General features: G+C 37.4%; 1 protein-coding gene across 1 annotated transcript in view; it reads right to left on the reverse strand.

Moving 5' to 3' along the window:
- Nucleotides 1–6,937: 6,937 nt before the first annotated feature.
- The window catches only part of LOC144448579 (uncharacterized), a 47,340-nt gene continuing 40,639 nt past the window's right edge, over nt 6,938–13,638 (reverse strand). Inside the window, exons 2-5 of the mRNA XM_078138855.1 lie at nt 11,839–11,962; nt 9,268–9,327; nt 8,307–8,468; nt 6,938–7,389 (exon numbers count right to left, since the gene is read on the reverse strand). Coding sequence (XP_077994981.1) covers nt 7,045–7,389; nt 8,307–8,468; nt 9,268–9,327; nt 11,839–11,962 — 691 coding nt within the window. The 3' untranslated portion in view covers nt 6,938–7,044. The remainder of the gene's footprint in view (nt 7,390–8,306; nt 8,469–9,267; nt 9,328–11,838; nt 11,963–13,638) is intronic.

A 13,638-nucleotide genomic window follows, 5' to 3' on the forward strand; every position in this document is an offset into this window, starting at 1 on the left:
TCTTTTCACTTTTCAAACGACAAAGAAAAACAGGGGTAATTCTCTTACATGTAAATTTATCAAGCCAACTGTAAGATCATGTCCCTCTTGCAAATAAATAGTGGCCATTTTAAAGAAAACCAATTACCATGGTAACCATAATCACTTTTTTTCTCTCCAAAATTAACCATAAAACATTAATTAAAAAATATTTGTTTGGAAAGAATTGCCTTGCTTTTGTCATCTATGATAAAGTGTATGCTTTTTTTATATGATAAGTGAAAAAAATAATCATGAATATCTGTTACTGTGTTAAACAAAATCACAATATTATATGGATTATATAATATAAATACAGGTAAAACCTCATTACAACGAATAACTTCGGACTGGGCAATTTTGTTCGTTATATCCGGATTTCGTTATAACCGTAGTGACACTTGGAGTGCCAGTCAATATGGCCGACATTGTACTGAGAGTACGTACTTATTACTCCCACTCGATTTTGAAACCAACATCACACTAGACACACAGGAATCACATATAGACGCATTCAGTTGGAGAAAAATACATCAACAAAATGTACAATTTATTAATAAATATTAAAGTCGGTAACGGTACAGTTAGTTACACATAATGTAAATTGAAATGAAAATTTTCTCACAGAGGAGTAAAACGGAGCGGAAATGATGTCAACGAAAGTACTGTGCACTGTATGAAATGGTCAGCGTTCATAAAGTCCTGAATATCGCTTACTTCAAAAAGTCTGTAATCTTGGTTTGACGGCGACTGGAACACATTGCGCTAAACATTAGGTCTTCCATCTTGGATAGCTCTGTAAATACGGATGGGTCAACATTTTTACGGGACTGCATGTAACATCGTAAGTTCAGTAAACACTGCATGGCTTCTGATGTTGTTGGGATCTTGTCAGCACAGGCAGCATTTGGGTCGGTGTTTTCTGAGTCTTCATCTTCACTGTTCGGCTCCTCATTGTGGTGTTGTACTGCTGATATAATGTCGTCATCTGTCAGAGTTTCTCGCGAGTTTACCACATCATCATCGGTTGCAACGAAATCTGAAAATGACAGTTCGGGTAAATCGAGGTGACGAGACAAACTTTCCCAGAGACATCCTACTTCATCGTCACTTGTTTCTTCTTCGATTTCTATCGTGTTGTTTTCGGCTTCGGATGACGTGTGAACAAACTCTGCTTTCCGGAAACAATTTGCGATCGTTGTATCTTTGACCTTCAACCAAGCAGAGTGTATCATATCAATAGCGTCTTTGACTGTGATGACAGGTAAACCTTCCCCTGAATCAAGAGACATTAGCATTTTCTGGACCACTCGTTTACGATAATAAGTCTTCAAACTTCTAATCACACCTTGGTCCATCGGTTGTAGCTTTGACGTGGTATTGGGCTGCAGGAACACGAGCTTCGTTGACTTGAGATTTTTAACGGCTGGGTGGGCGGGACAGTTGTCAACGAACATGAGAATTTTCTTTCTTTGGCGGGTGAATTTCTGATCTACCTGATGAATCCACTGTGAGAATAAGTTACGTTAGAACGTTAGAATACTTGGGACGTCTGATCTAATTATCAGATAGTTGATGAAGTTTAGAACATTATTTAGATACGCCTAAGGGAGCATTCGTTTTTTACGGGGGGGGGGGGGGTCGGTCGGTGGAATTTGAGGTATGAATTAAATGTAAAAAGCACCCCCCCCCCCTAAAAATTACTTTTCTAAAATTTGACCCCACCCCCTAAATCCATCAATTGTAAAATGTGACCCCCCCTATAAAATTTTTTCACTTGATCTGTAGATACAGTTGACTACAGTGAACTGAAGAGTCAAAGTGACTCGTCAGACTAACTTAGTAACTATCTCTTTTGTGTTCTTATCTATGTTTGTTAGTCCCCGCCGGCCGGGGCCACGTGGCGGCCATTTTACGATTTTTATGGTGGAATTCACTCAGGTCAATTGTTTCTTTGATATGTTTGGTAAGTGGTCAAAAATTAATTTGAATGAGTTCTGTTGTTTTTAAAGAGTTTTAAAAGTGAGGTATGTCATTATATTGCCACAGTCTGAAAGTTTTATTTTTGTGATTCTGTTTTCTTTTTTTTTACTTGTTATCACCTGATCAGACAGAATAAAGACATGTTTGTATTCTGTTTTGTACATTTTTTTGTCAATTCTGTTGTTTTTAGCTATGATTCCATACAAATCAGTTGTAAAATTTGACCCCCCCCCCCCAAACCCATTGGATATAAAATTTGACCCCCCCCTAAAAACTGCTTTGTAAAAGTCAACCCCCCCCCCCCTCCCCGTAAAAAACGAATGCTCCCTAAGTCATGCAGTTCAGCTTCGGCATTCATGAGCATTTGCACCCGAGTGAACATGGTGAGGAAGTAGTTGAAATCGTAGATGTAATCTGTGAGAAAGGGAAACCAGACGCAGCAGTTCTGGCACTACCTAGCATGGATACCCTGGCTCGTCAAGCTAACAACGAATGCGGCCAGCAGAACCGACCGATCTGATGGATTTTGAAGTATATTGTCAAGTTCAAGTATGTAACAGTGTGGACTGTAATATTTTTGCATTCATCATATTCCTAATAGGACAAGGAAGAAACTAAGTGCTAATCACCTTTAGGCAAAGAAAGGTGGATATACAAGAAAGAACTAGTAATAGAAGTAAATAATCACACATTTTGAAGTAAAATGTTTAGGGTTTGTGGTTTAAAATTACTAGGGTCGGTCGGGTTATCGGAAATACTTGGTTTTTTTTTGTTAGGCCATACATCATCTTCATAGCGACATGCTCTTATGATTTCACCCAGGATAAAAAAAAAATTTTAAACTAGAACAAAGACAAATGGTTATTTTAGTACATAGTTATAATAAGTTCCGGTCCTATACTTAAATAAAATAATGTTGACCATTCTCGCAAACCAGAGCTGTTACTTAGGGACCGGCTCGTTAAGAACGGTAGCGTAAACGGTCGTGGTTTGCGACGATGAATGTTGACAGAAAACTGTACGCTTATTCGTCTTCAGCTATGTATGCAAACACAAATTTAAAATTCTAATTGAATGCCTCCTTTCAAAGTCGGCTTTACACTTTATCACTGTTTCTTCCTTTTGCTTAGATTTTATGTGTAAAGATGTGATACGTCGCCGTGCAGGAAAACGTCACACAGTTCTTGCAACACAAGACCAGCTGCAGTACGTGGCACAGGGACGACGTTGGTATGCAGATGATACCTTCAAATTTGTAAAGAAACCCATCACCCAGTTTTACACTGTTACCTCAAAAGGAAGGGTAAAAGAAAGCAGGTAAGAGACTGGTTTACGTTATTTTTATGTATGTTATTCACAAAAGTACGTGTTCTGCCTATACGTACGAGAACATTGTAACTTACTAGCATATAGCTAAAGGTAGTTGATATAAACAACGTGCACGTAAATATGAAGTTATGAAATGATATATAAAAATAGTATACTAACAAGGTATAAAAAGCCACAATCACTTCTAGCAGTCCTAAACGTATAAAAAATTTAGAGTTTACCTGAAAATGAGCAAAAAATATTTGCTGTCGTTGAAACAGACCGGTACGCATTTTGTGTAAATGTGTCTGTAGATGTATATAATAAATACATGAGGAAAATGCAACAAGTTTCATAATTAAATTATAATGAGTTTTGATTTTTGTATCTTTTATAGTTTCCCTTGTGCTTCGTGCTCATTTCTGGCAAAAGTAGAGCTGACTATAGGGCAGTGCTAAATGCAGTGAAGTCCTTACTACCAGAAACGCCCCAGGTGAAGGAATTTATGGTGGACTTCGCGGTTGCTATCTGGCATGCCATTAGATATGTCTACTGTAGTGTTAACATTAAGTCAATAAGTGAAAGAAGATGAGATAGAATTTGGAAAGCGAAAGGTAGACACCAAGTCTACGAAGATTCTGTAAATCATCAGATCTATAGTAGTAGATAAATAATATACTGTCACTTTTATAGTAAATCATCAGATCTATAGTAGTAGATAAATAATGTACGATATACTGTCACATTTATAGAGTAAATCATCAGATGTATAGTAGTAGATAAAAGTGTACAATATACTGTCACTTTTATAGAGTAAATCATCAGATCTATAGTAGTAGATAAATAATTAAGCAATAAACCAACCCCTGGGGATGGTATACCAAGAGGTTTTGACCAGTGAACGAAATATATGCACGAGCGATAGCGAGTGCATATATTGAGTTCACTGGTCAAAACCGAGTGGTATACCATTCTCAGGGGTGGTTTATCGCTATTATATTATACCAGTATATTGAAAATATCAGAAACAAGATAAGACACAACATTTTCTGGTTTCATTTGCGCCCCATCCCTGCACGGACTACAACGTTTGTAGACGAACAGTGAACATCAAAATTTGGACGCGTGCCAACTGTGCATTATCGCTCATTTTAGACGCGCTAGTTCGATGTCTAGACCAATCAGATCTCTCAATTTGCGCCATCAATATACCGGTATAATATAATGTACAAAATACTGTCACTTTTTTTAGAGTAAATCATCAGATCTATAGTAGTAGATAAATAATGTACAACATACTATCACTTTTATAGTCAGTCATCAGATCTATAGTAGTAGATAACTAATGTACAATACACTGTCACTTTTTTAGAGTAAATCATCAGATCTATAGTAGTAGATAAAAATGTAGAATATACTGTCACTTTTATAGAGTAAATTATCAGATGTATAGTAGTAGATAAATAATGTTATATATAATATCGCTTTTTAGACTAAATCAAACTTATACAAAAGTTGCTTTTATTATTCCTTGTTTTTGCTATTCATAATTGTTTACATTTCTTTTCATTATATATTTGCAGGTGGTGTACCAGGAAGAATGCCGACTTAAGTGTGTGCAGATGAAAATTGTTTGTTTAATGCAGCCTCTATGGCCGTGACTGGAAATGAGTCCATGACAGCTGAGATAAGAGTCCGTACATGCATTGATATGATTTTGCACAGAAGTATCAGACAGGCATTCCACTTGTATCACCGAACTACAGTGATGCCGTGCATGATTGTGCAGGAGACGAATGCTACTCTTTAGCCAGGACATCATCAGTGCTGAAAACTAAAATTGTTTACACACCACAGCTAAACATACAACATACAACCACATCATGCCTATATATGATAACACAAGATTGTTGGTGTTTTGCAGTTCGGGACTCGCTTGCTTGTGATATACCAAGACACGATCCTACTTGGTGTCATTTTAAATGTATGGGAATATGCTGTTCATAGTTTAGAGGCAAAGAGAATAAGAGTTAGCATATACCGGGCATGGTTATATTAAGTATATCCAGTCTTTACGTACAAAGGGTCTTTCAAAAACAGTGCACAAGAAAGGTTTTACCCACATATTGTTTGGTAATGCTATCTGAATTCCAGAAGGCACCGTTGCATCAACATAGTTAAATAGTTGATATAAATTAATAGGGAGCAAGGAGAACCTCAGTTCAGTTGTGCTATAAAAAAAAGAAGAAAACAATTATTCCCCTCTAAGATTAATGAACAGCAGGCTAACAGAAGATCTGCAAGAAGAGTTATGGGGTTGTTGGTGACCAAGTGGTTATTGATATTGGGGTTCGAACCCCATTAAGGGTTCGATTAAATTTACCACGCTGTAAGTAAGAAGAGCGTCATTCAGTTTGACTCTACCGAACAATGCAGGTTTTCTCCAGGTACTCCGGTTTCCTCCTGCATTAACACTGAACCCATGAGGGATGGCCCTCACTGGACTTCTTGGGCGACAAGTATTTACATACTTAAAGAACTAGCCAGTATAAATTTAAAAAAAATAAAAAATAAAGATTATCATTAGTTGCATATGTTTGACTCTGTATGATGCTATATATACAGATAGTGCCAATGTACACCATGTGAGTGGCAAACATATTGCACAGTAGTGAAGGACTGGCTGCAAGGGCTGTTGACTCTTTGAAAGTAAGGATTTGTCAACATTTATAGGAACCTGGCCCCAACATTGCAGGTTATGTCAAACACTGTACTTAGTAATGATGACATAAATAAGTCAATCCATGTGCTTTGGGATTCAACAAAAATAAGAAGACACAAATACAGGTAACCATGCAACATACAACCACATTATGCCTACACATATAACACCAGATTGATGGCGTTTGCAGTTTGCTCATGATATACCTAGACAAGATACTAGGTGGTTCATAGAGGCAAAGAGAATAAGAATTACCATATATAGTTATATTAAGTATATCCACAGTCTTTACTTACAAATGGTCTTTCAAAAAACAGTGCACTAGAAAGGTTTTACCTACAATTGGTTGGGCCTAATGCCCTGTGAATTCCAAAAGGCGCAATAACATCAACATAGTTAATTAGTTGCAGATATAAGTTAATAGGGGGGCAAGGAGAACCGGTGATACGAAAGAAGAAAAGAATGATTCCCTCAAAAATTAATCAACAAAAAGATAACAGAAAAAGATCTGTAAGAGCGAGCTGCATTTTTTCTGACACCGTATACAGAAAATGTGTATGAAAATATGAAAATGTGTATATGTACAGAAAATGTCAATGTATTAAGGTCTGCGTGCGTGGCAAAACATACTGCAAACATCAGGAAGGGCGCTTTGTGCCAGGTTTGGCTGACAACAGTCGATTCATGCCAGAGACGAGAATACACAATGCACACGGACAGAACCCAACATAATAGCCCCCTCCGGGCAATGCCCATTGCAGGTTTAAAAAAAAGAGGTACAATTTCTTCAAGACATACATGTACTCATTTCACTCAATACATTATGCAAACAACATATTGTTGTGTTGGTGTGGATAAACACACCCAGTAACTTTATTGTATGGCCCAACAAGATGGTGGGGAAGGTCAATAAAATACATTTGGTCTTCTTGTCCATGATGGGCACCCTCACACATCGTTCAGCCTCTTCCATAGATAAAGCAGTTTTATTAGTGTCATAGGCTTCAATGACTTTAATGAGCATACTTATATATTATTTGAGTTCCAGCGTCATTCAGTATGTTGCCATCACAACAAGCACCATGGCCAGATTTTGAATCAATTTTGCAAATAAATACTGGTGTTCTTCCTTTACTTCTTGTTACTATGGCAACAGCTGTTTTAAGTTTGAAGGCAATGCCTCCTGTGACGTCATGCTGTGAAAATGATGTTGCTATGGGAACAGTTATCTGTCCATCTTGATTGACATATATCTGGTGTAATAACTTGGCATCAACTTCACTTGGTGGTCTGTCATGAATTCCATCCACATCAGTCAAGAAAACCACTCTCTTGGGGTTTAGTTTGTCACAGAGTTTCTGTGTGATAAATCAAACAACAAAAACACCATTCACATCTAAACTCTCAAACATACATGTTCTAATAATATTCTGTAAAATTTGCATTTTTTTAAAGACTTACTTTCTCTCTTATTTTGCTGGAAAACAAAAACATGAAAATACCAAAGATTTATCAACTTTGAAGTTGCATCAGATTCTAAATAGGTATTTAAGTGAAATTTGAAAATGTTTGCCATATCCCATTAGCATTATAGAAAGACAAATTGTCTGTTTCAAACCTGATGAAAATCCGTCTACCACTTCCAGAGATATGGGACCAAAACTAAGCATAATTGGCAGCCATTTTGTTTTGAAATGTGCCTTAATTTTATAAGAATTGTTGAGGAAAGGTAAAATGGAAACAGATTTTCTACAAATTTAAGATCTTGAAAATATAGTTGCCAAACCTTTTTATCCGTAACATGATGAGAGACACTCAATATACTACATTGTTTTTGCCATTGAGAAAGTAGTAGTCTTGTAAATCTCTCTGGTAAGTTATCAATATCAGACACACATGCTGGGTGACAAAATAAAACTTAACCATGCAATGTTAAATCATAATAAAGTTGATTTACGGCTGCTGGTTAAATGTGCTTTCCTTTATCATGATTGGTGAAACTAACAGAACATTATTCATGGAAAGATGGGACAGACAACCTCTTCAATGCGAGGAGGAAAATTTGCAATATTATGTAAACCATACTGGCAGTATTGTATGTTGTGACACATTCCATATTCTCTGTCTCTGTCTTTCTGTTGTACAATCATAAACCATAAGGATTTGATTGGATAATTCTTTTCTTCAAGACTAACTTTTTCAAAAGTTCCACCACAAAAAGTTTTGTCATCTAAGTGCCAATCCAAATCATCACTTCACCTTTCAGACAACTAACCTCAATTATAGTATCTCCACTCAAAATAGTACTTCCCAAACTTTTATCAATCACACAGTCACCGTGCATTATGGGTATAAATCCATGTTCAAGAAGACTCTTCACTTCCTCAATACCACTGTCTATCACATGTCTGTTATCAGTTTTCCATCTTCCACATGGCTATGGCAATTACAGAAAGGAAAACAAGGTGAAATTCCCATAGAAATGTACACTATCATATCAGATGCTCTGAAAGAAGTCATGAAAATTATTCTATCTGTGCAGAGCATGTTTTTGCTCTGTTATCTCCTTTGACAAGTTGATAAGACCATCAGCCACAGACCCAATATCAAAATAATAATTTCATCCACCAGTAACTGTATAGAGTAATTTTCTTCCCATTTATTTTTGCACTTCGAACTCTGCTTGCAGAGATTAGGTGCGCTCTAAGTCTCTTTTATTATTATACATCTTGCATGACCCAAACCTTATTAATATACATCACTATATTGGAGACATTTTCCTTATCTCTGTATTTACAGCTCCACTACAAGTTCCTACTTTTGTTACTATTGTACAGTAGTATGGTTGTGTAGTTTCAATATTAAAATACGCTTCATGAAATAGGGTACAAACTTAGTCGTTGTGGGGTGGTAAGGAAATGTTTGCCCTCTAGAGTGAAACACTCTGGTAGTTGAACACAAGAACTTGTCCTGAAAACCATATATTGCAGTATTGCTCACTACCAACCCACATTGAATGGTGTGAGATTTGCAGCTATTGGCAACTCTTCCAAAAGAAAATTCTTGGATCAAGTGGTTTTGTCCTTTGGTGAAGTAAACTTTACGACACTTGCCAAAAGGTAAGTGGTGAACAAAGTTAAAACCCTTAACACTATCTCTTTAATATGGGTAGGTATATTGGAAAAATTACAACAGTTGAAATTCTAGCATTAAAAAAATACACAAAAAGCACTCACTGATAATGAAACTGCCAATATTCCTTGATTTACGAACTCTGAGGTGACAATATGGTTGAGCTGTAAAAAAACAATGTAAGACGAAGAAATAAAATAAAACGTTGTGGAGAAATAGCAACAACATAATTAACAATAACGTACATCTACAATACTTTTTTCACAGCCTATACCATACATTGTTCCTACAGCATTTTCATTAATCAAGAGATAGAACGGTACATCATATTCCAGTTTTTTTTTTTTTGGAAAGACAAAAGATTTTATAGGTTGGCCACTAGGAGTGCTATTTCAAATATAGAAACTCTATAAACAGAGAGGAAATCAATGCCTGCAGACTTTATGTACGCATGTACACAACATGGAAGTGGTATCTGTCATATCAGCTTCGTCAGTAAATAGTCTGTAGCTTGAGGCAGAGGTGATTGAGGAAGGGTGTAGCTTGAGGCAGAGGTGATTGAGGAAGGGTGTAGCTTGAGGCAGAGGTGATTGAGGAAGGGTGTAGCTTGAGGCAGAGGTGATTGAGGAAGGGTGTAGCTTGAGGCAGAGGTGATTGAGGAAGGGTGTAGCTTGAGGCAGAGTTGAGTGAGGAAGGGTGTAGCTTGAGGCAGAGGTGATTGAGGAAGGGTGTAGCTTGAGGCTGAGTTGAGTGAGGAAGGGTGTAGCTTGAGGCAGAGGCGATTGAGGAAGGGTGTAGCTTGAGGCAGAGGTGAGTGAGGAAGGGTGTAGCTTGAGGCAGAGGTGAGTGAGGAAGGGTGTAGCTTGAGGCAGAGTTGATTGAGGAAGGGTGTAGCTTGAGGCAGTGGGGAGTGAGGAAGGGTGTCGCTTGAGGCAGAGGGGAATGAGGCACAGTGGTGCTACATGTACATATTAAGGAGAGTGCATTTAGCATTCTCAATGAGTCCAAACAATTCTGCTAATTTTATTTTGAGACACAAAATACTTAGGAACTCTTTTTTTAGTAACTTATTGTTACACTTCATTAGTGTGACATGATATTTCAGCCAAAGGTTTTCCTCATCTGGAGTGCCGCGACCTTGTGGCAATTCTTTCAAAAGCTACAAAGTGGGCTACTTCAACATTGCATATTGCATTTTGTGTGGGGTCAATATATATAATATATGTATTACATGTACGTCAGAATTTGGCTTCAGGCTATCAACAGGGTTCGTACACTTAAAGCAAAACAAAATTCCAGGACTTTCCAGGGGGTTTTCGTCAGTTTTCCAGGGGTATTCATATTGATTTTGGCCATTTTCCAGGGGTGTTGACACTAAAGTATATTTTTTGAATGACATCTAATTGTCTGATGTGGACGAGAAAAATCAACAACAGTTCCCATAATATGTCACAAAACATTTTAAAGACAATTGACACTATGCAAGATATTGGTTTCGAAACCACATTTACACGCTAAGATTAACGGAGAAACCTCTGTCCTACCCCCTAAGTAGCCGTTTCGTCAAGCTGGTGCATTGATCGTGTAAGATTGAGTCGCAGCATTCGTCAGTCTAATTCAGACATATCCAGAAAAATAAATCAAAAACTAAAGTTTGTCCTCGTTATTGTATGGTTTGATGTTACATGTACTAGTTTTATAAAGCCACCTAAAATAATTTTTTTCTTCAAAATTTTGAATAAAAACGTCATTTACGTAACGAAATTTCGAGCTATGAATAACTGAATACATTCATCGTTTGCGTCTCGATGTTTATGTACAGATGCCATGAGTTGCGGAACATCGCGATTTCAACTCAACTTGACCATTGACGAATGTTACTGTACCGACAACATAAAACAGTAGTTTATTCTTTTAGAACATGTAACACAAATACCCATTTACCGACGAAATAAAAGTCACAACCGTACTTCCACAACCCGGAAATTCAACTGCACTTTCCTAGGCCCTAGCCCTAGCTTGTAGTATCAGTCGACTCGTGCGCCGAACTTGTAACAATTTCTAATCGAGGTTGATGATGCTTTGATACTCCGACGGCGCTACAGTGTTACGATAATCTTGTTAACAGACCTACTGTACATGTTACCCCGGCCGGGACTGTTACAATATCATGTCCCTGAAATGACGACTGGGAGATGTATGGAGTAGCAATATATGCAAGATCGAAAGAAACACGACGGCGCCCATTCAAGCACAGTCTAGTCTGTGGGGCAAAGTGTCTCGTGGAACGATCGCTTGATTGTCTGGGTTCAATCGGCGTGAATTTTGATTCATCACCCAGCATGGTGAAAGACTGAAAATATTTTCGTGATTTCATATTTACGAGATTCAGAATGATATGAATGGGTGGCTCGAGCACAGACATGACGATCGTCAATATTAATCGATCGATTGAACATGATCATTTTCCAGGGTTTTCCAGGGGTAGGGCACATTTTTCCAGGGTTTTCCAGGGTTTTCCAGGACCGTACGAACCCTGATCAAAAAAAAGCATACCAGAGTATAATGATATACTCTCCAGAAACAAATACTAATAATCATAACAGATTTCAATAAAGACAATAACTTTCAAATATTACATCACAATTAAGATACATGTTAAAAAGTAAACTTACTTTGGTGACAGAAATTCTTGTCTTCAAGAAGCCAGTCTTCACATGTTGTACTGTTTCTGCATCCTTGTTGCCACAGAAACCATGAGATACACCATATTCTTTGGCTTGGAAGTGACCAAATGATCTAGCCATAAAATAAACAAACACAATAGCAGTCCTAAAGTGAGTTAGAACATGCAATATGGCCATTGGGTAAGACTTGTGAACTAGCCAGAGTAAGGCTTGTGAACTGGCCCGAGTAAGACTTGTGAACTAGCCCGAGTAAGACTTGTGAACTAACCAGAGTAAGACTTGTGAACTAGCCAGGGTAAGACTTGTGAACTAACCAGAGTAAGGCTTGTGAACTAGCCAGACTAAGATTTGTGAACTAACCAGGGTAAGATTTGTGAACTAGCCAGAGTAAGACTTGTGAACTAGCCAGAGTAAGACTTGTGAACTAGCCAGAGTAAGATTTGTGAACTTGCCAGAGTAAGACTTGTCAACTAGCCAGAGTAAGGCTTGTGAACTAACCAGAGTAAGACTTGTGAACTAGCCAGAGTAAGATTTGTGAACTAACCAGAGTAAAACTTGTGAACTAACCAGAGTAAGACTTGTGAACTAGCCAGAGTAAGGCTTGTGAACTAACCAGAGTAAGATTTGTGAACTAACCAGAGTAAAACTTGTGAACTAACCAGAGAAAGACTTGTGAACTAGCCAGAGTAAAACTTGTATACTGGCCAGAGTAAGATTTGTGAACTGGCCAGATCCAGAGTAAAACTTGTGAACTAGCCAGAGTAAGACTTGTGAACTGGCCAGAGTAAGATTTGTGAACTATCCAGAGTAAGTTTTGTGAACTAGCCAAAGTAAGACTTGTGAACTAACCAGAGTAAGTTTTGTGAACTAGCCAGAGTAAGTTTTGTGAACTAACCAGAGTAAGATTTGTGAACTGGCCAGAGTAAGGCTTGTGAACTGGCCAGAGTAAGTGAATTGGTATTAGTGTTAAACTGTTGGGAATGGATGGTTCCAAAGTCAGTGAAGTATCCATAAATGATGTTAATACCAACAATAATCAATAAACTACAAGTATTAAAAATGGATTGAGCTGTAAAGTATTCTTATAAGATTCCTAAATTGGAATTGTAAAGTATTCTTATAAGATTCCTATTGGAATTGTAAAGTATTCTTATAAGATTCCTATTGGAATTGTGAAGTATTCCTACAAGATTCCTATTGGAATTGTAAAGTATTTCTTTAAGAAAGGGGCCAAAATACTATAAGATCTTATAGGAATAATTTTTATTAGGAATGCTTTAGGATTCCTAGAAGACTAGTTCTTATAGGAATCCTATAGGAACTTTCCGTAAGGGTCCCAATTGTGTCAAATCACAAGTCCATCACTTTGCCAACGAGTGTATACTGTATAGAACAATAAAAACGCAGAATGACCATCACATCATGCAGAAGGACCCACTATGAGAAAATGCCTATATCTACTGTAGAATCGTAAAAATCCAAGATGGCCGCTCGACACATTCGCAGAGTGTTATCTTGTACAGGCCATGTGATGTCCAGCAATAATTTGATGTCACTAATGTTTACATTTTTAAAGGTCACGGTGTTTCTTTTTGCATGTAAATGATCATACATGACTCTTGACAATCGACCTAACTACTTCTTGATTCATTCTGCTCATAGCGAAATCAAGTGATCGAAAGAAAATAACCAGAAAACATTTCTTTGAATCAGGCCAGCATTATCCAGCTGAATGACATATGGAAACAAGGAGTTGCAATGGTGAGTATTTTACTAAGCAATCGAGCA

Source organism: Glandiceps talaboti, chromosome 17, assembly GCF_964340395.1.
Source record: "Glandiceps talaboti chromosome 17, keGlaTala1.1, whole genome shotgun sequence".
In the NCBI taxonomy this organism is placed as follows: domain Eukaryota; kingdom Metazoa; phylum Hemichordata; class Enteropneusta; family Spengelidae; genus Glandiceps; species Glandiceps talaboti.